The 27141-nt window shown below is 38.9% G+C and overlaps 3 protein-coding genes across 3 annotated transcripts; 2 read left to right on the top strand and 1 right to left on the bottom strand.

The window, feature by feature from the left end:
• Positions 1–6783: 6783 nt before the first annotated feature.
• Positions 6784–17841, top strand: LOC145769482 (retinol dehydrogenase 14-like). The gene is made up of 6 exons (XM_082581127.1): positions 6784–6868; positions 7218–7428; positions 7856–7980; positions 8374–8581; positions 15902–16022; positions 17442–17841. The coding sequence occupies exons 1-6, from the start codon at positions 6784–6786 to the stop codon at positions 17616–17618; spliced, it is 927 nt and encodes a 308-aa protein (XP_082437253.1). The 3' UTR covers positions 17619–17841.
• Positions 17842–21915: 4074 nt separating this feature from the next.
• On the top strand, positions 21916–23628 carry LOC145768658 (testis-specific serine/threonine-protein kinase 3-like). Its single transcript, XM_082580215.1, has 2 exons — positions 21916–22592; positions 22987–23628. Exons 1-2 carry the CDS (start codon positions 22026–22028, stop codon positions 23419–23421), a joined length of 1002 nt encoding a protein of 333 aa, XP_082436341.1. The 5' UTR covers positions 21916–22025; the 3' UTR covers positions 23422–23628.
• Positions 23629–23642: 14 nt separating this feature from the next.
• LOC145768659 (fatty acyl-CoA reductase 2-like) lies at positions 23643–26462 on the bottom strand. The gene is made up of 4 exons (XM_082580216.1): positions 26376–26462; positions 26137–26266; positions 25596–25723; positions 23643–25462 (listed from the first exon to the last, which is right to left on the bottom strand). The coding sequence occupies exons 2-4, from the start codon at positions 26254–26256 to the stop codon at positions 25348–25350; spliced, it is 363 nt and encodes a 120-aa protein (XP_082436342.1). The 5' UTR covers positions 26257–26266; positions 26376–26462; the 3' UTR covers positions 23643–25347.
• Between the last annotated feature and the right edge of the window lie 679 nt (positions 26463–27141).

Raw genomic sequence — 27141 nt, 5'->3', positions numbered from 1 at the left:
CCTTTCCCTGATAAATAGCGTGAATCATCCCCTGCCAGCCTGGCGTGGCCTGCTTGAAGTTGAATGACAACTCCCAAAGCAGATCAACCATGTTCGCACATGCAGTGAGAATGGGAAGTTCTCTGAATGTGATGTTTTATCGAATATGTTTCGCAAAACGATGCTCAATTATCGCAACCTTGGACGTCTCTACAATGTTCAGTTTTAACGTTTCGTGCCTTGGGATAATCTGGCCTGTTTCCTGTCCTGGTGTCAAGGCGGCTATCATGCCCATCCCGTGAAACGTTCCTTTCCCATCAATTGTGAGAATGTTATGATCTACATTGTCTGCTGCGAATAGCAAGTTGTTGTCCAACACATCAATATCCTTACCAAGCATGTTTGGTGCAGAACAATTTGCGGCATTCATTTCAAACCTCTGCATTTCGCCATACGAAGAGCAGAACCCCATCTGACACAAGCTATCCAAAAGAAACCGCGATCGATTTAGATGGTGCAGTTGCACTGAAAGGCCAATTTGCAAAGGGGCAATAACAGCTCGTGGTCGGACTGCCTGTATGATTGCATGACCAATAATAGCAACTTTTCGCTGTGTGCCTTTACCTACAAACAAGGCATTGAACACAACGTAGAGTGATTTTGGAATATAATCAAGAGCCGCCTGGATTTTAAGTGTCTCTGTAGTCGGGTACTGGTCGTTAACGGATGGCACATTTGTCTTGATGTCACTCTTTATGAGCCTGGCAGCTGCTTCAAGTAATGCTCTCTTCTGTGACTCTTCATCACCTTCTTGGTTTGTGCTTGCGAAGTATGACCTGAGGATGCTTCCCGTTTTCTCTCTCAGCGTCACTATGTCCTCTAAACCTTTTTCTTCTGCAATAATTATGGAGTTTCCATACCGTTTCTTCAGGTGACTTTTTAGGTATTGATAGCCATAAGGGAGGGAACCGTCCTCAGATAAATACTCTGTCATTTTACACCTTAGATCAGAAACAGTCAGCTGTTCTTCATCATTCATGGCTAGGTACGCACACATCTTTGTGAAGGCTTGCTCTTGATCCTCATTCTTTGGCCTTCCAGCTTTCCTACGCTTTGAATCGCGATCAGTCTGAAACTGCAAGGGGACATCACGGCTACACCTGAAATGGCGGCTACATATTTTGTGATATACGCAGTCTGCAGCATGTAGATCACCACAATAGTATTCAATTCTACCTTTGACTTTCAAAGACCACTCATCATGGCGGTTTTCACTGCAATCCAATATTGCCTTTGCGAAGATATCAGTTTTCACATAACTGTAGTCTTCACTTCCATCATGAACATTATTTCCGCAGTAAAGGCAATCAGTCTTGGTATTGAACAGACCCTCAGAGTCCCTAGTACCGGTACTTCTTTTATAAGTGCTGGTGGAATAAATCTTTTCGACTTTAACAACGATAACTTTGCTTGCATTGTGATGCGACTATGCACGCATTCATGTGATTATGATGTCACAAACACAAGAACAATAAAAACTTGAATACCACCATCTACCCAATACGCAAAATTATTTAGAAATATGCCGTACATTTCTTTGAAAATGACCCCTTTCTGGGGGTCCGATTTTGGTAGACTTTTAGTATGTTATTTAGTATGCCCATTGGTAACAGAATCCGTTGAAAAACCTTTTGTATCAATTTTTTTGGGGTTAGGTGCCTTTTTTCCGTATATTGACTCGTCTAAAAGCTGTACCATCTCGTTCAAAGTTATATCGTCCGTTTATTTACATTCCAATTCAGATCCACCCCCTTAATCGACCAGTGAGAGTTGTTGATCATACATTAGCAGATACAAAATATATGATATAAAATATTTAAGCAAGCTACTGTAGTACAATATTCTGCTTTTAAAGAAATTTTCTTTCCCACAATTTTGTATACTATGCCAAATCACAATGCACACTGCATAGTTGTAAGAATAATCAGGATCGTTGTATTTTCTAATAGATCCAACAGACACTATGGTAACAGATATGTCACTTCAAAATGAGTTACATGCATAAAATGTATGCACCTTCGGGGGGGTACGTTCAATGGCGAAATGTGAAATTTTCACATGCTGAATGTATAACTTATATAAGCTCAGGACATATGCAACTACAAAGATTTTTTGGTCCTGATGCAAATACTCTGACCTTTTCTCTGACCGTAACAGATGCAAGACTTTTAGGTGATCTAGCTCATGCGCAGCCTAATGTAACTAGCCTACTTGCAAATCGCTCGTATAATAAAACTATTTATGTAAAAGCAAAGACATAAATTATCCCATTGCTATCACGCCTGGTACGTGGTAGTGCGTGAACCCATGCATCAACACAGTCATATGTGTTTAACGTCTACCGCATTAAATCAAGGTAAATAAAAAATCTGCTTTTCACCTTCAGTGTTGGATTTTCTTAAAAAAAACACGGGGAGTCAAAATTCTATGCCAGGTATCTATGACGTCAAAGCGATTCAAGGTTATATGTTGTCATGATTGAAATTATTCGATGTGCTGTAAATCATATTGATAAGTTACGTCCTGTACCGAATGTGCACCACCCTGTAGGTATCCCCCTTCCTTCTAAAAGAAGGGCCTCTATTTTTAATGAAGGTTTTGCGATATTGTTTCTCAAGAATACTAATAATCATGTTTTATTTTACGCTTATTGCAACAACATACAGCATACTGTGATCTGCTGTGATCACAGATGCGATACAACAGACAACAGGAAGCAGCGAAGGGACAATGGGACATATTAGTCTTCAAGTCAGCTGCTTCAAACCATGGGCATATTCAATAATGGAGTAAGGCAGCTTTAGGTTAGCGTCGAAAACTCATTTCGTGCAGAAAAAATAAAAAATGTCACCACTTTCATCATTTTAGTAAAGATAAACTGTCTCTGTTTTTTCTGGAGCAAAAAATAGTTAGTATACAAACAATACTGTAATTTGCATTAAGTTTGCACGGCCAACCATAGGCTCAACTGCGCTACCTACCGGTTTATTCTTTTCACTGGCAACTGCAGGTATCCACCTCATGAAGAGAATATTTGAAGCTCAACTACCAGAGGAAGGTTCACACTGTCAACATGTGTACATGAATAACAGCGGTGGGATTGCTCATCTGATTAAGCGCTCGCTTTCCGGTCATGTGTTCCTGGTTCGACTCCCACTTAACCTGGTTATTGTTAATGATCGTTCACCAGAGTGTAATAGGCTGGGTGAGGGTAGTTGCTGAAGGAAAGACGGTAAGTGGTCATCCTACTCTCGTTAGTGCCAGAAGTTTAGTACAGGGGTGTCCAAAGTCCGGCCCGCGATAAGTTTTTGTATGGCCCGCGCCTGTTGTGTCACAATGTGTTATGTTTGGCCCGCAGACAAACAGAAATCCTATCAATGCAACTTGCATTTAACAATTAATTAGGACAGTATTTCCTGGCCGGCAAGAGAAATGCGGGCGAAAAAAGTTAGAATTTTAATTGCAAAGTCAACTATTATTGTCCTGAAGAGAAAATAGTGAGTAGGCTAACAATTGAGCATTCATTCAGTTTTTGGTAGTAAAGGACTTATTGCTATTCTTTCTGTGCAAACCCTGGATGAGGCTCTGGCTCACCTGCAGCTGATTAAACTTCACTGCTACGCCGAGTGCCGAAGTCGACAGTAACATCTTTCCTTTGTGCTTTTTACCAGAAGCTGGATAAAAGAATTCTAGAAATACGAACGTCTTGCAAAGAAAACGTTGAGCTTGTTCAACATATATGTGGGAGCAGACGTTCTCGGTTATGAAATTAAATAAGAACCGCTTGAGATCAGAACTAAGTTACTCTCTCACACGTGATGTTTTATGCTTGTCTACTACAGTACTAATTTTGAACCAAATCTGACCGGGATATTGAAGTCAAAACGTCAGTTTCATCCTTCACATCAACACAAATTTACATCTTCACATCATGTTTTACAAAGTTTCTGGATGCTTCAATTGTCATCGTCGTTTGAGCCTCTGAGGCCGAAGGTCTATCCTTTTACCACCCCAGATTCACGACGTTCCCATACTACACTGGAAGAAGTGCATGGAAGCTACAGCTCAGCAAGGCAAAGACAGTGTCGGCGGCCTTCCACCTAAACAACAAGGAAGCAAAACGTGAGATCAACATTACCACCGATGACGAACACCTCTCCTACTGCGCCGAACCCACCTACCTCGGCGTAACCCTGGACAGGTCACTCACGTACCGACGACACCTGGAGTCACTGCGCAAAAAACTATCTGCGCGCGTTGCACTTTTGAGGCGATTGGCGGGTTCCGGTTGGGGAGCTAATGCGAAAACCCTTCGCACAGCTACCTTGGCCCTTGTCCATTCTACTGCTGAGTACTGCGCACCAGTGTGGTGCCGCAGCTCTCACACCCGCCACATTGACACCGCCATCAATGACGCACTACGCACTGTGACTGGATGCCTGCGTCCCACTCCAACGGACTGCCTTCCCATCCTTGCAGGCATCCAACCTGCTGAGCTTCGCCGTAAAGGAGCCATGATTTCCCTTGCTCGTCGCGCACTGGACCCCGACCACCTCCTCCACAGTACATTTCAGCGCCTACCTGGAGGACAGCAGCGACTGAAATCAAGACGCCCATTTGTGCCCGCCGCACGACAGCTTCTGAACAACGTTGAAGATCTTGGAATAAGTGCGGCACACTGGACGAACTACACATGGAACATGGAGTGGCAAAACAACACCTCCCGACTCCGTGATTTCCTACCCGACGTCGATCCCCACCCTCCGGGAATGTCCCTCGCAAGACTTGCGTGGGTCCGGCTTAACCGCCTACGAACCGGCGTCGGTCGCTTTCGTTCAGACATGTGCAAATGGGGCCTGGCTTCCTCACCGGGATGCGAGTGTGGCGCCACAGACCAAACAGTAGATCATGTCGTCCATGACTGCCCAATCCATCAACCACCACATGGAGCGCCTGGACTGAAGGCCCTGGATGACGAGACTGTCGAGTGGCTGATGACATCATGCCCAAACATATAGTCCAGAAGAACAGCTCATACGACGAAGAAGAAGACTGGAAGGCTACTAGAAAGAAGCCAGTCTTTGGTTTCATGATCCATGACACGCAGACCTTCCACTCCGTTAGATGGCTTGAAGATGGTATACAGTCATTGATGATGTGGTCTGCGGTCTGTTCCTCGGCACCACATTCACAGGAGGAGGAAGAGGCCACTCCCCATTGGTGCATGGTTGATGTTTCAATTTATAATGAAAAACTAATCTTATAGCCTAACTTATCACATCTCGTGATATATAACTTTTAAAACAAAACAGTTAAACTTGTCTACTGCTTTATTGTATGAAAACGATATTAAATAACACAAAATTACTATGCAATGCACCATTTTCCGCGTAAAACAAGATTATTAGAGATTGTTGGCCCGCGGAAACTTCTGAATTATCAAAGTTGCTTTTCATGGCGAAAAGTTTGGACAATCCTGGTTTAGCAGGTTGAAAACCTCATCATTTCATATCCCGAAGCTTGGATTTAAGTGTGAAAATCACCCTCACATTCACGGGTGGCTTCATCTTTTTAAACCTGCCACTGTCCAGGTGTGCGTGTCTGCAGAACCAGCATGGTGAGATTTCGCGAGAAGCTTTCTCGATTTGAAGGTAATTACTTCCTCAAACAATCAATGTTAAAAAAACCATGTGTGGGTAGAAAACAGCCATTTATTGCAATCTTCCAACAAATAGATCACGATGCAATAGTGTTGGGATCTATTAGGTACACATGTCCTGCAGGTCGGAAAATTGAACAATGATGTATAATGTGCTGTGCCTTTTGAGGTTCGCCACGAGCGCAGGCTAAGTGAGTCACACAAACCCCAGTGAAACATATTGTGCTTGAAGCGACCAGCACCACTGTTGTTTGACATGTTTCGTTTTCTACACAACAATATAGGGCTATCCAAAAACAAACAATGAATCACATAATCCATGCAAGGTATTCCAGTTGAGTTAATCTAGTTTATAGGCCTATGCGTGAAGGCTCCAATTGAACCTATATCGGTAAAACTTCAGGTATTTTTTTTTTATATCTGCGGACCATTACCTTGAAAATAATATATGCAAACATATTGTAGCAATCTAGAAAAATGATTCTGACACAGTAACCTTTGGTGTACATATGACCTTATCGTTTTCTACACATATTGATGCGCTATGACAAACAGTAACGTTTCTGTTTGCGGAGTCGTATAGTTAGAATGTGGGTTTTGGTGAGCTGACAAGATATATAGGCCCTAGGCCTACTAACTTATTGTTTGTCAAAGACAAAAATTCATATTGGCCGACATGGGAGCTGACAGAGTAAAGCAAAGTCTATATTTACTTTACTGTTCAAGCGTGCGTAGAGTAAGGAGTGGATCCAAGCACAACAAACATTCTTCAGGATTTTCTGCATAGGCCATGATAAAGTAATAATAATTGATTCTACGCGTGTTTGCTGTTAAAAACTAAGAACTTATTTGGTTGCTTTGTAGTAGATTTACGTAAGCAGATTTTGAGAAGGTGAAACAGGTCTGTAACTAACTATATCTTACAGTTTTGTCATTATAACTAAAATTTAGTTTATACTCCAGCCAGGCTTAGATGACTGAATAGACAAGAGTTTTCTTTTCGTTGGTGACAAAGATTAATTATTGGAATGGCTTTTTTGATGAGTTTCATTCTCACAATCTTGGCAGCTGCATTTATAGTGCGAATGTATGTCAAAAGCACTCGGATGAAAGTGGTGGAGGATCTCGACATGACAGGAAAAACGGTGATCATCACTGGGGCTAATGCAGGTAGGAACTGAATTAATGTAGACTACCAACTAAACCATCTATTTCTCACACAGCCCAAGCAGTTCGTATCACAATGGCTTGTCATGACATCTTCCTTTGCTTTCCCAGCAAAAAATGAGAGGAATATTATTTTACTTTTTAAAATAGTATCTTCAGACTTTTTTTTTAAAAGAATTATATGACTTTGTTTACACACTATTTATAACTTTCAACTGGTCATCTCACAATAACAAATTTCATCATTTTCTAGCAATGCATATTGCATATGTCATAGGATTTTTTGATCATTTTTTAAAAACATATTTATTCCAGTTGAAAAAAAATGGTAAAAAAATATCATTTCTTGCAGGAGTTGGAAAAGCTCTGGCCAAAGAACTAGCTAAAAGAAACGCCAGAGTCATCTTGGCTTGCCGGTGCATAGTGAGAGGGGAAGGAGCGAGGATGGAGATTAGAACTGCATCTGGAAGAGAAGATAACGGATTGGTTTTGAAGCAACTGGATCTTAGTTCATTGACATCAGTCAGAAATTTTGCAAATGATATAATCACAACTGAAGAAAGGTTAGTAACTTCGAGGCTTGAACGAAGTCAAAGGCTTTTCTTTCGAGTCGTTCAGGATAATCCACAAAAAAGACACGTAAACAGTTGTACTGAAATAGAATAACAACGTTTGGTACGACTCAAGGATTAAGCTAATTTGCTAGTAGGTATAGCAGCTTATTAAGCGGGTAGTCCAATAAAACATTAAACAGCTTGGAGGGGTCAACTGCATACCGTACCCTATTGACATAGAAATATCTTAGACTATATCTTGATCTGCAGTATATGCTGCATTTTGTTTTATAATCCTCTGTACAATAAACCCAAAAGCAGAACTTGTTTATGAAATGTGTAGGCCTAATAAGCTCATCTGTCTTGCAACAATTTTGTAACTATAGCCTATATTCAATCTATCAAATAGTTTCCAAATGGTAAATTTTGTTTTCAGATTGGACGTTTTGGTCAACAATGCTGCAATAACCGGCCAACCTATTACAACCACCAATGATGGGTTGGAACTAACTTACCAAACTAACTATTTTGGTCATTTTCTTTTGACCAACCTTTTATTGGGTGAGCTAATAAACTAACTTAGCTTTTGTGTATAGAATTAAAAGCCGAATAGGCCTATTGCCTCATTGAATAAGTTTTCCAACACGTTGAAGCGACGGTCTATTTTTTGTTTTTTCGACATTTTTGAATTTTTTGTAAAAATCTCTTTGGGATCTTGTCTGAATTTAGGGCTAAAAATCTAGCTGTTAAATAGAAATCGCATGTGTCTAAAACGGTTTGATGTAAACCTAGTAGGCTATACAATACAAGTTGATGACTTAACATCCCATCAACGTACCTTGATGCGATTGCCCTCTTCTAGATAAGAGCCTATAGTGCAAGGCCCTTTTTGATTAATTGTTAAACACCTTTAGTGTAGTCTTGATTTCAGTAGTTCAATTAACTTTGTTTCAGATTTGTTAAAGAAATCAGGACCAGGATCACGGATTGTAAACGTGGGATCGTTTTCCCACACCATGGCTACTTTAAACCTTGACTGTGTAATGCCAAGTCAATTGCTCAGTTTAAAAAAAGGATATTTTGAGAAGAAGCCGCAACTTTATCTGTATCAAAATAGCAAGCTGATGAGTGTCATGTTCACGTTCGAACTATCAATAGGGGGGTGTGTTATTTGACGAATTTCACGATGGCAACGTGGTACGGTGCTTAAAATATGTGGAGTAGTATCTAAATCAGGAATACGAAAACAATTATCATATTGGACCACCCTAACCCCCATGTACATGCCCCCTGAAAAGGGGGTATCCATAAATTCACCAAAATATGAGTTTTTAAGCCTTTTCACCAAACGACGTGTAGTTTGGCGGTATTTATGGTGCTCCTATAGAGGTTTTCGGGATCTGTGAGTTCAAATATGGCATTAGAAATTACCTCCAAAAATCCAATATAATGGTAATCCAATATGGCGGCCAAAATGGCGCTTAGAATGGGTACTTTCGAAAAGTTTAACCAAACATAGTCATGTAATATGTCGAATTATAGGTTTTCGGGGGCGTAGAATACGAATTCATGATTATTTCAAACGAAAAATAAGCTGATAACAACATATTTTCAAACTTATGACGTATATGTAATTTAGTATAAAACACAGTATTCAGGTCTTTGTTAGATTCATGCCGTCAAGAACAGAATTTAAATCAGTCATCGTAACATCTGCTTTGCAACTCAAATTACTCAGGTAAGCTTTCAGATTGGCTCCATAAACAGAAGATGGCAACTTTTTATGGTCTTTCAATAAACGAAAAATGTCACTTTGTTTTGAAACTGAGAGTGCAGTGTCACGGGCGTATTTGATCTCGAGGTATAACCGCTTCTGTTTCTCAATCTCTGTTATATTACTATTTAGAATCTCATCCACATCAGAGTCCTTCGTAAAAGGACAGCCTTGTTTTTTCAGTTCGTTTAAATCATTATTTTGTCTTTTATCAAGTGCTACATTAGCTATTTCTTTGTCGGCGAGGCCCTGTTGTTGTAAAGGCTTCTGTTGCTCATCCCAGGCTTTCATTACGGCGGGAATCGTAAACTGTGCAATGTTGCCATATTCTCGGAATGAACCAGAAGATTTGGATTCTATCAAGTCCTGTGATTTGGCCTTTACTTGAACAGTCGACGCACACTTTAAGTTCTTGGCGCCTCGTTGTTTGAGTTTATAATTTATGAATCCTACCGCCCGTTCTGAATCCAGATTGTGTATAGGGGCACTTTTTAGTTTTTCCAAATCCATTCTTGACAGAGCAATCTCCGACACTTCATCTGAAATCCAAATATGTCCCCTTTTTGGCGTTGGAAATCATCCGCTAGTTTTGGTAATAACATAGTAAGTCCTTTAATCACTTCAGGACGTGTGTCTTCAATTGCTTTACTAAGTGACTTACGGATATCTTGGCTGTATGTTGTCTAGTTGAAGCGTTCCAGGGAAATGAAGTTGCATGCAGGCTGTTCGAGATTGAGAAAAGCCTGAGCATCGGTGTCACGAAGGTTTTTATTCAGTGTTTGGAAAGCTTCTGTTAGCTTTGAATACTTGGTAGTTTTTGCCGTAGTGAGGGATAGAAAAGGTTCTACCAGATGCAATCCAATCAGTGCTCCTACAACGTACGTCGTACATTACTCTCATGAAATCTAGTTCTAGAAAACATCTTACAATACAAGCGAGCTGGTTTGTTACTTGCTCAAATTTTTGTAGAAATCTATTCACGTCTTGAAGATGGTGAACAACTACAGCGCAAGTGAGTGTCAATCGATTAAATCTTTCATCTTTTAAATATACGGAAAGATTTTTTTTCGGCGCTATGAAGATATCAAAATCCACTGCTCTGTTCCAAGGCTTGTGATCGAAGTCGTCGTTTACGAGCCTTGTTATGCAATCGAGTGCTTGCTCGGTTACACTTGAACGTGTATTACTTGCTTCAACGAGGAATTTTGAATAGATTTTGTCCTTTCCAAGAGCGTTCTCTATCTCTGCCCATAACTAGGGTTGGGCACACATAGACTTTTTCTCTGTTGTCCCATTAAAAGGAGTGTTTTTTATGGCCATTTTTCACGCTGATCACGAATCCGTTGAAATTTTTGATCTATGATGATGTTTTAGGTTGGTAAAATGCAAAAATTCAAAATGGCCGCCAAATTTACACATTTTTTCAGCTAAAATTTGATAATTATGCCTTACTAAGTCATGTAATATGTCATTTCTTCTGTTGTTAGGGTCACTGATATCGATAATCATGTTTTCAAACTTGTACAGGTCAACTGGACCGCTCCAGATACATATTGCGATAAAATGTGCACTGAAATGTGAGCAGAACCATAATTTCAAAGGAAAAATTAAGATATAAATTTTCATAAGCTACTTTAATTTTCACTTCAACATCTGCGTACCAGCATCTCAACAACTTTGTTTGTACAAGAGTCCTTTGAATTTCAAAGAACTTTTTTCAGCAGGATATCGACAGCAACAGAAACATTGTCTTCTGGCTTGATAGCATTTCTGATGGATGTTTTCAGTTCGTCTATACTGAACTTCTCAAACGTGAATGTTTTTATACCGTCTGCACATTTAACTCTACGCTTTTGGCGTATATCGAGCGCCACTGTCGATCTAAGGTAACCAATGTCGTTGAGCAGTTGTGATTCATTAAGTCTATCAAGAGAGTCAAGTGTATTTGGAGTCGCCGGACCTCCATGCTTCTTACACTCCTCAAGTACCAGTAGCACTTTGGCTATTTTCTTCTTCTTCGCTTCTTGCTTCTTCAGAAGCGCAAGTTGTTGACTTGTTTTTAACTGAACAATAAAGTCTTGTTCAAGCTTTTTCGCCTGGGTAACTTCTTCTGAGCACCTTGCCCATTTCCACTTCTCATCTTCATTGAGATCTGTAAACGACGAATCCATGAGAAATTTATCCGTTGAAACTACATTCTTCCTTGAATGAGTTCTTACTGTCGTCGATCCACCACTGAAAGTTATACGGTTATCAAGTTTGGCGAATTCGGCTTCGCATCCTAAATTTGTCAATGGTGCATGTTTCAATTTGACGTCGTCACTACTTTGACCTGCAAAAAAGTTCATCTCGGACAACTGTCTGTCCATTGCATCTAGAACTTCATTCAGTACAGCACCATACAATCGGACTTGACCCCTCTCCGCGTTCATGCACTCCTCTTGCTTGGCTCTAATTTCTGGTATTTTCTTATCGAAAAACGACCTGACACCTTCCCAAGTTCTCTCACCACCCGTGTCATCTTCACGTTTATCAATATAAAGTGATATTGAATACTTTCTCACCAGCAGATACGTGTAGCAACTTTTGAACACCAATCTTTTGCTCTATATTACGAAAAACCTTATCGCAAGCATGGTCAATTCCCAAAATTACATGGGCACACCATTTTATCATCTTCTCCGCTTCAATACCTAAATGTTGCAAGAGCGTGGTACAGTCACCTGCCCTGTCGGACATCCAAAAATCGATGGCACCCTTGATTTCATCAACGGTTAAATTTGACAATGCTGCCAAGCATTTAAGCTTGTACTCGTATGCTGCGGCGCCATCTGCTCCTGCGTGACTTAGATGCTCTGTGTAACCAGTAGTCATGGTACGTCTGTCACCACTGGGTCCCGATATTGTAATGTGGTCGGCCTTTACATCATACGACCGATGGCCGGCCGCTTTAGTAGTGTCATCGAGGCCGACAGTTACAACACTGTCTTCTTTCTCTAGAAGTATATTAGCGACCATCTCCAAATTCATATGTGAGGCATCCTCCAAATACCTGTTGAGAGTTCTCCTACTTGGGAAAACGAAGGTCAAATCTTTGGTACATTTTCGTCGTTTTTGTGCAAGTGTCTCGGCTTCGGAGCTTCCGCTTGGAAGCGAAGAGATTAGTTCTTGGCTTTCAGAATCCGATTCATCATCATCTTCTTCATTTTCTTCAGTGCTCAAATCCCAGTTTTGATCAAATATCAAGTTAGCAGTTTGTACTATTATACCGGCTAAATCCGCAGCACTCACTTTATAATCCAAGAAACATTGCATTGTACATCGCACTATTTTTTCGTTGAGTTTATTGCGACTTTCTCTGACTTTGACTTTTGGGAAACGATCACTGTAGAAGTCTTTGACACTGTCCAGAGTATCAAGTAAACTGGACGATTTCTTACTACGGGTAGAGATGGAAGAAGATGAAGACGTACGAAAGTTCAGATTATCCATTGAAAATTCCACATCTTGTTTCTGCTTATCGCTGATCATGATTGATTGATTATCGCCATCAGCCAGAGACAATGATTCCTCATACTGCAACTTCCTACCCTCCATTTTTCGCATTGTAGAAGATTTCATTTCTCCTCTTTTCTTCTCAGCTGATAATTGGCGTGTATCTTGTCGGTGCTTTTGTTTTCGCCAGGAACTTGAAACAGTAGATAGACAAATAGCTTTATAACTTCCAAAGCAGTCATCACGGTAGAATTCTTCATCTTCTGGAGTCATTTTTACTCCAAACTGCTTCTCTAATTTCGCTTGATAATCGCTGTTTTTTGTTCGAACATCGTATGCATTTTTAGTCATTCTCTCATTAAAACTCATTACTTTACTAATCCACGCATCCGTTTTCTTGTACCTTGTATTGTTATCTTGTTTGCACAAATTTCTGAGAAGTTCATAATCATTTTTGATCTGTTTGGATACCACGCTTTCATGCTCTGGGTATACGTTCTTTTCCAGCCAATCTTTGCAAAGTTCAGTTGCAACTATTTTGCTGCTATCTACTAGTGTTAGTTGTTTTTGTCCTTTCTTTGTTTTGCATACATTTAACATGCGACCGAGGATGTATCTTCCATCGGGTAATTTACTCAACGTCTTTATTTCAGGTTCCTCATGGTAAACCATCCCATACAACGTTTTTTTCACAAAGTCACTTCGTGTATTAAGTGTATAACTAGTTTCAGACATCACTGTTGATTATCTGTAATGACACGAAAAACGTACAACATCAAAAACAAAGGATATAGTTGATTAATCAACTCAAAAATGGTTCTGAAATTAAAAAGTAAGTATTTTTCAATAAAAAATACACAGTTTTAGCTATAACTGATAAAAAGCTATTATGTATATATCACTGTTTTGACCTCATATTCGATATCAGTGACCCTAAAAACATAAAAAATGACATATTACATGACCTAGTAAGACATAATCATCAAATTTTATCTGAAAAATGCATGAATTTGGCGGCCATTTTGAATTTTTGCATTTTACCAACCTAAGACATCATCCTAAGTCAAAAATTTCAACGGATTCGTGATCAGCGTGAAAAATGGCTATAAAAAACACTCCTTGTAAAAAAAGTCATGTTGTTTGCCCAACCCTACCATAACCTCGTGATTATTCTATTGGAGATCAAAGTTGGATGCACATTACAGAAGAGGTGATCAGGGATATGCCCAGTCTCAAGTCTTTCAGCTACAAGTTTCTCTACCTCTAGATTGTGCGAAGTCTGATCAGTAAGAATGAAGTCAAGTTTTTCAAACAGAAGTTTGGTGCTGACTCCACTAGCAGCTGATAACACATTTAACAGGGCAATCTTCAGTTCTGCTAGGTTTTCACGAGTCTTGGATGCAATTGGCAATGTTGGTAGTGGTCGAAACATGCCATTTACCGTTACACCCCGAACTGAGAAGGACCCAGCTCCTTGCTTTTTTGATCCGTCATCTGCGCCTAACTGTAGATTTTTCATCGCTGTCCATCATCTGTTTTACGATTTCATCTAACGCCAAAGCTTCTAAACTTTGCCCCACCTGTTTCACGTTGCGCTTATCAGGCAACGTATCTCTGTCTATTTCATCGGGAGACTCATTATGAAGTTTCCATTTTCGACTAAAAACCTTATTGCCGATGGTCACAACGCCGCCTGTGTTTCTGACATGTGGTTGACGCTTTTTAATTTGTCCATTGCCTCGTAAATCCCTGGACGCACTTTTGGTTCACCTAAACGGATGTGACGATACTGCGCTGGCATGTCATCATGTTCATCAGATATACTGAGACCAAAATTGAGCTTTCGTTTCTTTCTGTGTCCTCTTGAAACTTCCTCGGAATCACTTACTTCATACTCGCTTCGGTTTTCCTCAGCTGATTGTTCGGAGGAGCCACTTATCTCTGCTTTCTCTTCCAAGTATGATTTTTCTAAGACAGCCGTCTGGCGCGATCTGTCGATACTCTGCATATCCTGAAGATATTGCAAAACACAATGCAAAATAACAAGCATAATTCATCAGTATGAACATATATAAATACTCAGGTATATTCATTGCGCATGCCAGGAAAGAATAAGCCTACTTTTGGGATCAAATTCGTATTCTACGCCCTCGAAAACTTATAATTCGACATATCACACAACTATGTTTGGTCAAAATTTACAAAAGTACCCATTCCAAGCCCCATTTTGGCCGCCATATTGAAATACCGCCATATTGAAAATTCTTAGGAATTTTCTAATGTCACATTTGAACACACAGACCCCGAAAAGCCACATATGAGTAAGATAAATACCACCAAAACGCAAGTATAGTGGGTGAAAAGGCCAACAATCTCATATTTTTCTGAAAATAGGGGTACCTTATATTCAGGGGGCATGTACATGGGGGTTAGGGGTATCGTATGTCGATTTTTTATAAATATTCTAGAGTTGGATACTGCTCCACAAATTTTTAGCAGCGTACGGTATGAATCGACAATTAACACACCCCCCTACTATCAAGAAGGTATTGAGAAGGGTTGCCAGATGACCTAAAATTCAAATAGAAAACAATCAATTGACTTAATTTTACATGCCGGGTCGAACGGCAAGCAAACCATTCGAGCATTTATATGCGCCAAAATTTAATTTAATGTGATATCAGTAAATTCCCGGACCTCAAATAGAACATTTATTTTTGCCCTAAAATGTCCAAGTTTGAAACTAATACTTCCAAGTTCTTCCCGGCAACCCTGGTATAGTTCTTTTTTATCTTAATCAAGCACACTATAATAAATATCAATTTCTTTATTTAATTTTCCTTCAATTCTTATGCACAGTATATATGCAGTTGAATGTGTTGCAATCTGCCCAAATTTTTTCATTTACTTTTCTACTTCATCTCAACGCTGCGTTTTGTCACTTCTACCATTTTTCTAGATTGTTAGCATGCATTATTTTCGCTTTGATCGTCGAAAATAAAAACAAACTGAACTGAACACGCTTCACGCAAAGTAGGCTACAAGGGTTCGATCAACATAACCTAAAATCGTCATCTCGCTAACCTAAAAAATATATCAATTCACGTTGGATGAAAAATATTTTTTTGATTTCAAATTATTCAAATATTTCAGTAGTTTACAGTAATGTTGATGTGTAATTTTATCCCCACTTGTAATAAATTCTCTTATAAGGTTGAAAGACAGTGGCGTGACTGCGAATTGTGTCCATCCTGGAATTGTCCGCACGAACATAATTAAAGAACGTCGACTTCCTGTCATGGTGACCCGGATGTTCTTGGAAGTTATTGCTAAGGTTTGTTTTTGTAGAGAAACGAAGCTACCAACAAGTTTTGTTTTTGGCCCCAGGCAGTAAATCAGTCGGTTTTTTACATTGAATCAATGTAAAAAACGACTTATTTGCTGTCATGATTGTTTGTTATTTCCTAATATGTTTGATTATTGTTTATTCAATTTAAGAAAATCAAATCAATTATAACCTTTGTTTATAATACTTGTAATGACATGTAATAATATTGTGTTTTTATATAATATAGCATATAAGAGTAACCATCCATCGCAGATTTAAGTTGCTCACAGCAGTGCCGGTCTTAGGGTTTTTCGGGCCCTGTGCGGAATATGCTTTTGCGGGCCTCAATGACAATAATCCAATTCAGTGGTGTAGCTAGGTACTTTGAAAGGGGAGGGGCGGCGGTGGCGGCGTGATCGCCAAAGACGACAACCAGCGGTGGAGGGTCTGGGGGGCCTCCCCCAGAAAATTTTGAAAAATTTGTTTGAATTTGGGACATTCTGAGAGCATGTTCAACAAAAATTTAGGTATGAATATTACTGTGAAATGGTGCTGTCCGGTGGCATAGCAAAAGGATAAGATCATGCTTTCTTTGGCATTTTTCGGAAATAAAGCTATGTCTCTACAGTATGTTGAGTCTGGACTCTGGATGCAACCTATTTCGTCCCCTGAAATCGTGTAACAAAATTAAATTTCGACTTATTTCGTCCCCTGAAAAGATCGAGAAATTTTGAAATGTTTGCGGCAACTCCGATCAGCGATTTTGGCTATGTCGTTTTTTTTTCTCGATCTTTTCAGGGTACGAAATATTCAGGCGACGAAATAGGTTGAATTCGTTGAGTCTCTATGTTTTCTGGTTGCGAATTCCTTTGCTGAATTCACTTGTTGAATTTTTCCTTTGAAAATGACAAAATTACTGCATTTTCTGAGTAAATTGCGGGCCCCCTAATTTGCGGGCCCTGTGCGATCGCACGGTTTGCACATCCCAAAGACCGGCACTGCTCACAGCAACGCTTTGCAAGGTGTTAGTGTCATCGCAGCCGAGGGGGGTACTATAATAAACTAACACGAATCTATTATTTTGCTAAGTGCCAAAAGCAAGAATACGATTCAGTACCACTTTAAAAATTCTAATAATACACGACAGGGTGTCGGATTTATGACCATTGGACACTGCAAGCACTAAGCAACAGTGGGATGATTAAAAAGTGAAAGGCAAAAAACGAATGATAACAAAGTTGAATATAAAAAATTGAAATTGGTGACGCTGCAGCTGTGTGTTCGTGCGAATACAATACAGTAGTACAAAACATACCTCATATTTGAAAAAAATGAACATTATACTGAAAACAAAGTTTTCGGTAGGCCAACCAAACGTTCAGGAGTGTATTGTTATTTAAAAAAATAACTTGCCATTGATTTCAGAGTCCATTCGAAGGTTGCCAACCTGTTCTAAAATGTGTCGTATCTCGTCAAATGGACAACGTAACTGGAAAATACTTTGGAAATGGAGAAGAAGACCACAAGGTCCATAAAATGGCTCTAAACAAGGACGAGTGTGCTAAGTTATGGGAAATTAGTAAAAAATTAACAAAAATTTGACTTCACAAACAACGTATGTGGTCTGTTGTACTTTCATGGTAAGCTAATATAGTCTGTTGCTACTCCAAAATACTTCATTTTTTCTACTCATTTTGATTCCGTTCTTGAAATCTGGCAAACCATATGGATTGCCAAAAATGTGTAATTTTGCGAATTTAAATTTTTGTGATTTCTTGTAACCTTACAGTCTTGGAGTTTTTTTTTAATGTTTGTGTCTTTGTGATGATCGTTTTTTTTTTTGCGTTGTCGATGTACAACGAAAATGATAGTTAAATGGCCTTATTTGTTTGCAATTTTGTGTAACGAATTAGAATGTTAGGCTAAATATTTATTCTATGCTAGGCTACACTTTTTCAAAATCAAGTGTTGAATACTCAGTTTTGAGTAGACTGCGCAGACAGTTTCAATCGGATTTGCTTGTATTGCATACGTAACCGCTGAATAATCTGCACAATTCCAGAACACACAAATCTGTCGTGCAATGGTCAAAGGCCAACAGAAGATGGCACGTTGTCTTATCTGTAGCCTATACCAGGGCTTCCCAAACTTTTTTGATCGCGACCCCTTTTAATCTCCTAAAATGTTTTGCGGCCCCTTACCATTAAAACGACGAACAATGCGAAATATACATTTGTGATATTTATTGAAAAGCTTAAATCTAACGAAAACCAAAAACAATTTACCGTTCTCAGTTCAGTTTGTTTTTATTTCTTTCTAACCATAACAACAAAGCCGATGGGCAGCCTATTGGAAACAAAACAAAAAAGCAAACACATTTATTCAGTGTGATGGGTGTGACTGCTTTCTGCTACAAAGCAAGTCCACCCGTGGCTCAATGTTAGTTAAAGCTGGTCTCAAGGCGGTTTCAATGTTGCTTAGGTTGGAACGGTAGGCGAAGTGAGAACATTGTAAATAAGTCATTTTGAAATTTTGGTTTCCAGATGTTCAAATTTTTGATGAACGCATCAATATTAGATTTTAATCAAAATATTGATGTTTTCTCCTTGGAGGGATAAATTAAATTCGTTCAGTTTTTCAAGCAAATCTGACATTTGACATAATTTCAAAAGCTAGATGTTTTTGCGACAATGGTGGACCAAGACTGAATTTTATTTTGTTGGAAAAATCACGATTTCTGTTTTCAACGTTAATTGGCTAGCCATTTTAAACCGTTGACTTTTGAAAGCCACCTTACTTCACGATGCAGTTAAAGAGTTTTTAACACCGATTCCATTTCACATCATAAATTTTCAAAAATACGAGCAGCCTATTGAATATGCAGCACCTTGTGCAAATTGGTACACTTTCTGCGACCCCTGAAGTTTGTTACGCGACCCCTTGAGGGGTCGCGACCCCCAGTTTGGGAAGCCCTGGCCTATACCTAGTAGTGTAGCATCTAAGCTAAGGGTAGCAGAGGACGTGTCCCCCAATTATTTTAAAGTTGCAGTAATTTTGTTATTATTATTCGAAAAAGATGCTTTTATAAAGTTGATTTGAAAATTTTTTGGATAATAAAGTATCAGGGGTGGGAAGTAAGGGCTCAAGGGTCACTTAAATTGCACTATGTATGCATTTTTTGTTTACGATGGGAGCAAGTTTCTTGGAAAATGACATGAATCTTTGGAAAATAATGCATAAGTCGATTGATTTGGTTTATTTGTTGAAGGAAAAGAAACCTTTAAGATCCATGAAAGGATTGATTGATTTCATCTTTATCTTCGGTCTGGGAAGGCTTCTTTGAGTGATTAATCTTGGTAGCTTCGCATACTTGTAAATAGTAGAGGCTTTGAACCACTGACGCAGGGCCGTTCACCGAGATTGACAGAGTGAAGTTTCTGATTGTTGTTGAAGGGTTGTTACCGAGGAATTATTCCATCCAATAGGTGCCGTTGAATGTAAAGCAGTCCTGAAATGCGTTGCTTAAGCGCAAACCCCAAGAGCCGAACCAGCTCTGGGGCGGGGGCAACACTTTTTTGGAGGCGGACGAAGGATGAGCTAAAGCAGTGGTTTTCAACCATTTTTCCAGCGCCCCTTTTCAGAGATTTCAATGGTCTGTCGCCCACCATAATGTAAGGACTGTACTAAAGATGATGAACGATGTTGTATAAGATTCTGCGTTGCGACTTTGTGCAACTAGGAAACTGACCACGTTTTAAAAGCGAATAAATCAAACATCAGACCAGACAATGCGCATTATGACAACTATATAAAGATCACATCAGACAAGGCGAGATCACATCGCAAACGTTCCATAAAAGAATGCTTCTTATAGAGTAGATTCTAGAGCTAGTAGGCCTATAGGCAGAGCAGCGCAAGATTATACATTGATCTTGATCTAGCACAGTGTTTCTTAACCTTTTTTGGTCCAACGCCTCCTTCATGAACTGACAAAATTTTACCGCCCCCCAACAAAAACGATTAATTACGAAAAGTGAATATAAAACAATAAATACTATTAATACTACAAAAAGTGCTCAATGCTAAGCAAAAAGTCAAGCAGAGCGATATAATTACATCAAATATAGGCTATAGTTACCAGTCTCTAAAACCCTTGCAGCCTGTTTTACCCTAAAAGGAGGATCATCAGAAGGTCCTTATTTAAATAGAATTATATTTCTATTAGAATAAAGACCTTTTGGTGATCCCCCTTTTAGGGTGAAACAGGCTGTAAGGGTTTTAGAGACTATAGTAAGTACTGTATATTTGATAAAAAGCAAATAGGCTATATGTTTGCGGGCATGAAAACAGTATAGGCCTACTGGTAGTCAGTGTGAACCCTGGGCTTGGTGAGAAAGTGCCAGTTTCTTCACATCCAGTGTAAAACCAGTGAGAAACATTCGAAGATCACCTCTTATGGATATGTCAAGTGGATTTTACTGTTTGGTATGTAGCAGAACAACACAGCTGAATCCCTTTCCCACCAGGTATGAGGTAGGAAATGCTACCACGGAAACACGAGCTCTTTGACGAAATCGTTACGCTGGGCGGTAGATGGGTTAAACCTGAATGCCCCCTAACAATCAAAACGCGCCCCTTAAGCCGAGGTAATCATACCGCCCTCCTGCAAAATCAAAACGCCCTCAGGGGGGCGGTACCGCTCCCGTTGAGAAACACTGATCTAGCAGAACTACTAAAGCGAAATTGTAGTGAGGAAAATATCGTTACACCTTCTGAACATAGCGCCCTCTGAATATTTCAGCCCCTCAAAGTCAAGAGCACCTAGGTTAAGAACCATTGAGCTAAATGATGTAATAGATCACTACAGTACAGAAGTTCTTCACTGAAGGTAAATTTTATCTTTTAATTGAGTAATTCAAGAGAATCAACAAGGTTCAGTTTATTTATTTTCGACCAATCCCATCTGCTTGATAAACGCCTAATTTTAATAAAAAAAAAAAAAAAAAACTTGGGAACTAAATTGAGCTTTAAAAACTGCGTCTGCAAAGGATAGGCCTACACGAGAGTGAACAAGTTGCAAATCTTTGCCTCAATCTCTAGTCTATTCCCATATTTTTGTCTGAGCGCCATCTTTAGCACCGCTCATTCATGGAGTGGATAAAGTTCAGATTTTTTACTGTGTCAGCTTCTGAAATGTATCTTGGTAGCCTGCTATACAAACATCTGTTCATGCACGTTCTAAACCCGTCTATAGTTTTTGCTTTCTTTTCCCGTTCATTGACACGTTGGTAAAGCTCTTTTTGTAGCTGGTGCTAGGCCTACCTTTTCAGTCCGGGGTGCATTAATAAAGAAAAATAAAATGATATGATATGAAATCACCATTAGTGGTTTAGCAATGACTCAATTTCCTTTCCAGCAGCGTGAGGGTAATTGTACTCAATTACAGAGAGCATATAACTGTGAGGTATTTTTTTCATCGTCGTTGTAAAGAAATGATTCTTTTGATTTTGCTTACTGCTTTCAGTATAGGCCTACCGACTTCTATAGATAGGCCTATGCTATATTCCACTTTCGCTTTTCGCGGTATCCAATTGCGTAGTCTGGTTTAGAAGTATTTCAGATACTAAAAAAAACATGAGTTAGAATATTATTATTTATACCAATCTGTCCGTAAAATGTCTGTCCGTGTAATTGCAAGCTTTTTATTAAAACCTTCCGTACTTTCAAACATTTTACTTACGACATCATTTAGTTAAATATTATTATTGTAACTTACCTCTACACTGAGTCGTGGCGTATTTACTTTATACCTATGCAAGGCAATACTGTAGTACGCATTGCAACGTAAGCAATTATGAGATCATAGAAAGCTTTTTTCTACATACGAACAACTTTATCAGTATTGACAATGCACATCATATAGGAAAAATGGATAAATAAATTGACAAATTTAAAGTAGCAAGCAAAAATCAATATGCAGTTAATGGAGAACGACTAAAATGAAGGAGAATGTTGTTTCGAAGTGAAACAGCTTTGCTGCAAAAACGGGGTTATGTTCTGGGAGCAGATTTAGGTGAAGGAAGTTATGCCAAAGTCAAAAGTGCAATTTGGCAGAAGCCAGGACAAGAAAAGCCCATTCGAGTGGCGTTAAAAATTATAAACGGTTCGGAGGTGCCAGACGATTTTAAAGAAAAATTTTTGCCAAGAGAGCTGGATATAGTGCAAGTCTTAAATCATGAAAATGTCATCAAAACCATGGAAATTTTTAATGGGGGTAAAAAAACTTACATGACACTTGAATATGCGGGTCGTGGCGACTTGCTCTCCTACGTGCAACTTTGCGGGCCCATAAATGAAAAGGAATCGTCAAATCTTTTCAGGCAAATTATCGATGGCCTGGTTTACCTTCACACCCACGGCATTGTGCACAGAGATTTGAAATGCGAAAATATATTGCTCAACCAAAAGAAAGTAGTTAAAATTGCTGATTTTGGATTTGCAAGAAAAATGTCAAAAAATGACATGAGCAGAACTTTTTGTGGCAGTGCAGCATACGCTTCACCAGAGATATTGCAGGTCAGTAAACTTTAAACACTGTTAAAATATCATAAGACGTCGTATTCTTGCTTTTCCATTCCTCACATAAAGCCTATGAAACCAAATGAGACCTTTTTAACAAACTTATGTAAGGACATGTAACGGTTCTGTTGCCACCAAGCCGGTCATCTGATATTTGAACAGTTCGTTATCTTCAATCGCCTGCTCAATATTTTGTTAATAATTAAATTTCTAAATGACATTCGTAAATTAGCACCATTGAATATTTCTACGGTAGTCTAGTCACTCTAGTGCAACAGTGTATCTTGTAAAGTAGCCTACAGAAGACACTTTAACATCGCTTTTTAAAAATGATACGGTATTTCATTTGTTACGCGACAACTGCTTTTCAAAAGTTACCAACCTTTTTTAGGGCATACCTTATCGGGGAGATGTGGCAGACAACTGGAGTGTGGGTGTTATCTTGTTTGTTATGAACTGTGCCATTATGCCTTACCGGGATGCTAATGTCAACCTTTTGGCAATGGATCAACGCTTACCTTTGCGGTATAGCCCTAAGTTAGACAAAAAGCTTAGCTCCGAAGCAAAAGAACTCATGCAAGGGATTTTGACTTATGATATTAAGCAGCGGTATAATTTGCCTAAGATACAATCTCACCAGTGGGTAGGAAAAGCTACAACTGCATCAGCATCATCAGAAACAGCAACTAACAGTAACACCCAACAACCAAAGGAACCAGCAAAAAAAAGTAACCCTCTTGTGCTAAAGGGGGAGCCTAGCCCACAAGCCCTTGCAGCTATCAAAGAACTTGCTGAGGAAACCAACACGGAAACAAAATCCGATTGAAGAAAGACTTCAAATCACTGCAGTGATACTGTGGAAGACTAATTGTAGAAGTCGTTGTTGTTGGGGCACTGGCCCTGTCGTGATTGCAAACATTGTTTCATATAAAAGCAAACTATCAAAGCAAAGGAATTTTAATTGCACATGTTGAACTTGAATTGCAAATGAACAAACTGTGTTTTCTTACACGAAAAACAAGCGTTAGAAAAATATACGTTCTGGTTTATGATATTGTAAGAAATGATTATCGCAGGTTATATAGAAAACGAATAGGCCTATAAGCTGCATGCAGGGATGTTGCGAGGATAATTGGGACCCAGTACTAAGAGTATACTATTTTTTTGTTATTTCCTCCCCTCTTATGGAAACACTTTTGGCCCCAAACAGGATCCCAGATCCAAAAGTAGTTCCTCAATTCCCTGTCAACGCTACTAATGAAATAATTACGGCAGTGTGATTAAAATGGCGCTCAAAAACTAAAAAGTATGACAAAGCATACTAAACAACTTTTAAAATCAAAAAAATAAGTTAGCTAATGCCTTAGGCTACGGCATTCATCAAAGGCTTGTAAGCCTACCATTTTTGAAAACTCAAAAAGTGTTACAAATTAATTTCTGGTGTAGGCTACGCGATACCATTAATCAAACAGGTTACTTAGTGCAGGGTTTCCCAAACTTTTTTGGTCACGGACCACTATTTGTGAAATTTTTGGGCCGCGAGCCACTAATTTTTCGTAAACAACTTTTTAACTGCAACGAAGGTGCTACAAGTAAGATTTGCGATACTAGATAGCAAAAACTTTCGACATCATTTAAGTTGTAAAGAACTGGGGCAATTATCTTTGACAGGGTAAGTAGCCTACTGTACACCGTATATGTGTGACTTTTTAATTTTTTGTCATATCGCCACGGACCACTTGTGCAGTCGTCGCGGACCACCAATGGTCCGCGGACCACAGTTTGGGAAACCCTGACTTAGTGCACTGCACAATGTGCACATGTTTTATCATATCAAAACCCTGACTTAGTGTACTGCACAAGTTTTATCATGTCAAAACATAAAAGACAAAAAAAGTAGAAAAAAACAACATTGAGACGTTTTACTAGGGATCAAAGCAATCCCACAGCAACTTATATTTAACCGACTATAGCCTGTAACAGTGAATGACCAGTAGTTTTATAACGCACAGAAAAAGACTGAGTGAATTTTTGCTCAATAATTCACTAACAGTCTCCAATCGCCAGTAATTACCATTTACCATAAAATTTGAAACAAAATCCATATCAGGAATCACGATATGGCGAGCTATGCAAAGCTGGGCATTTTTTGCTTGTAGGTTTAATTTCATCACAAATATAAAATTTATATCAAAGTAGCCATTGAAGGACAATTCCAGACATGTTATTTCCAGTCGTGTCACTGCATTTAGTGAAGCTGTGTTAAATAAACACATTACGTAAGTAGCCTAAAGCAGTAGCCCTAACATTGCCAAAAACTTGTACAACAAAAAAGGTTTTTTAGAAGCAAATTTTGCCAATAACCAAAGAAAAAGCGAAAAAAGTTTTAACACTATTTTTTGTCGTGGATTGATCTTCTGGGGCCAAAAATCTATCTTCCCCGGTGGGTTGATTATGAGAAACTTTATCCTGGGAGTGAGGAAGCTTTTTTGAGAGCTTATTTATGACAGTGGACTATGCCAAACTCAATCGAAAATACTCCAGTAAAGAAAAAAAATCGAAAAACGATTTATTTTGTTTTGACGTAAAATATCATTTTTGTGTTTCATTTTTTGTTTCTTTGTGTAATATTTCGTTTCGAAACTCTTTTCACGAAAAAAGTTTAATTTTGTTTTTTTGCTTCGAATATCCGTAAAACTGTAGCTTACAGTGGATGAGCCGAAAACGTTTTTGGGTCTGATTAAAATGTTAATTAGAAAAGATTTGATAATCGCTGCCACATATGTCTGGTAACACGTGAAGTCACCAGAAGTCCGCACGCTCCAAAGAACATCGCCCCACTTATGCAGTTGTCCAACAACGCTAATCTGTAAACAAAACCAATGGTTTGCTTACTTCAATCATTACCTGTTAAGTTTTTTAACTTGCTGCATATCTAATTGTCTCGGTAAAACATCGGCAATCACAATTTTGGAAAATTGATGGTTTAATTATTATTACCTTTGCAGGTGCTTGCGTTGTACATTGTAGTCAGATGTATCTTCTTTGAGTATATATTTTCTTATTCCGATAATGTAAACCTTGAAATAGTTTTCCCAGGAAATGCCTCTCGCGTCGAAACTAAACATCTAGAAAGATGCGAAAAAAATAATGCACTTTGCATGCGTCTTACATGCACTTTACGTTGCCTGATGTCAAATTGAGAGTAACTGTCAATTGCAATGGAGCAAAGGCATTGAAGAACTTTTGCCTTGATCAAAACTCTTTGTTTTGAAAACCTGAATAGCTCATGACTGAAGTTTCTCAAAGTGTTTAAGTTAGCCTATATTTTTTTTTAGCTTACTGTTAAATCGATTTGGAGTTTCTCATTAAATGAAATCTTTAAAACTAGCCTAAGCGTGTTAGCTTGAAAGAGTCTATACTTTTTACTGCATGCATTTCACAAACGGTTTAATTTTACCAGCAGTTTGAAACTGCAGAGCAATGCAAAAGCGGTGAATCTTAAATGCGCTTAGCGATATATTAATATTGCAATACAAACCATGCGGTCTTTTTCCTGCAAACATTTTCGAAGTTTTTCTGTATTTTCGTTGCTGAAGTAAAAAGATTGCATGAAAAAGAACTCCATCACATTCATCCCTTTGCTAATCGCAGTGCTCATACGAACAAACCTATGTACAAAATGTTTTTCATTCTCTGCATTAGGCTACTGCTTATCTGCGATATCATGACAAAAATCGTTGGTTGAAGAAGTTCAAAACAAGATTAAAACTTCTTTACCTTCGTCGTCTGTTGAAAAGAACACATATACCGTCTCCCACGTATGCTGGTATAACTCTTCCTACAACTCGAGTGAAGTGATGAAGAGCTCTGAACCACATGATATGCATCCATACATTATCAGTTAAAAAGATCTATGTTTGCAGTTACATTTGAAATATCCACAAAAGTCAGTTGGTTAAGCGCTTGGCTTCATGAGCAAAGAAACTTAAGTTCAAGTGACGCTGGTTCGATTCTCTGGGTTTGCGCTTGAGCAACACACTTTAAAGATTGCTGTCCATTTAGGGGCACCTATAGTAGATGGAGCAATGCGCAGACATCAACGATCGGGAACTTCATTCTGTCAATATCGGTGACCAGGCTTCCATCAGTGAAAAGGTAGAAAGCCTCGGAAAATATGTGAAACTGCCAGGATTAAACTTTCAAAAAAGTTTTCTCAGTTCGAGGATAAAAGTTCAATCAATCAATACCAATGTATCTCGTCTGGTTTAAAATTATCGTGGTTGCAGGTTGGTGTACAAGTAATCAAAAATGCAATAGATTGAGTTTCGCTTTTAGCAGCATGATCGTTACTTACTTCACTATGTAGATATTAACGACCTGATTTACCTGATGCTGCGAGTTCGCTGTGGAAATAGCGGTTTGCACTAGCTTTTGGAACACAGTTCCCTAGTCATGTGTTATGACGAATGGTGGTACAATCAGTGTAGCCTATTGTTGTTTTATGTGGTTCTTTTTTTGGCTTGAGGCTGCTGTGTGGATTGCT

The sequence above is a fragment of the Aplidium turbinatum genome, chromosome 4, assembly GCF_918807975.1.
Source record: "Aplidium turbinatum chromosome 4, kaAplTurb1.1, whole genome shotgun sequence".
In the NCBI taxonomy this organism is placed as follows: domain Eukaryota; kingdom Metazoa; phylum Chordata; class Ascidiacea; order Aplousobranchia; family Polyclinidae; genus Aplidium; species Aplidium turbinatum.
This window is presented reverse-complemented; position numbering and strand designations above follow the sequence as displayed.

Excerpts from the sequence above, each read along its gene's own strand:
- LOC145768658 (XM_082580215.1), top strand. The coding sequence starts at position 22,026 with ATGTTGTTTCGAAGTGAAACAGCTTTGCTGCAAAAACGGGGTTATGTT. Across the intron at positions 22,593-22,986 it reads CTTCACCAGAGATATTGCAG|GGCATACCTTATCGGGGAGA; the intron begins GTCAGTAAACTT and ends AACCTTTTTTAG.
- LOC145768659 (XM_082580216.1), bottom strand. The coding sequence starts at position 26,256 with ATGAGCACTGCGATTAGCAAAGGGATGAATGTGATGGAGTTCTTTTTC. Across the intron at positions 25,724-26,136 it reads TGCAGGAAAAAGACCGCATG|ATGTTTAGTTTCGACGCGAG; the intron begins GTTTGTATTGCA and ends GCATCTTTCTAG. Across the intron at positions 25,463-25,595 it reads CAACGCAAGCACCTGCAAAG|ATTAGCGTTGTTGGACAACT; the intron begins GTAATAATAATT and ends TTTTGTTTACAG.
- LOC145769482 (XM_082581127.1), top strand. The coding sequence starts at position 6,784 with ATGTATGTCAAAAGCACTCGGATGAAAGTGGTGGAGGATCTCGACATG. Across the intron at positions 8,582-15,901 it reads TTCGAACTATCAATAGGGGG|GTTGAAAGACAGTGGCGTGA; the intron begins GTGTGTTATTTG and ends TTCTCTTATAAG. Across the intron at positions 16,023-17,441 it reads TCTTGGAAGTTATTGCTAAG|AGTCCATTCGAAGGTTGCCA; the intron begins GTTTGTTTTTGT and ends CATTGATTTCAG.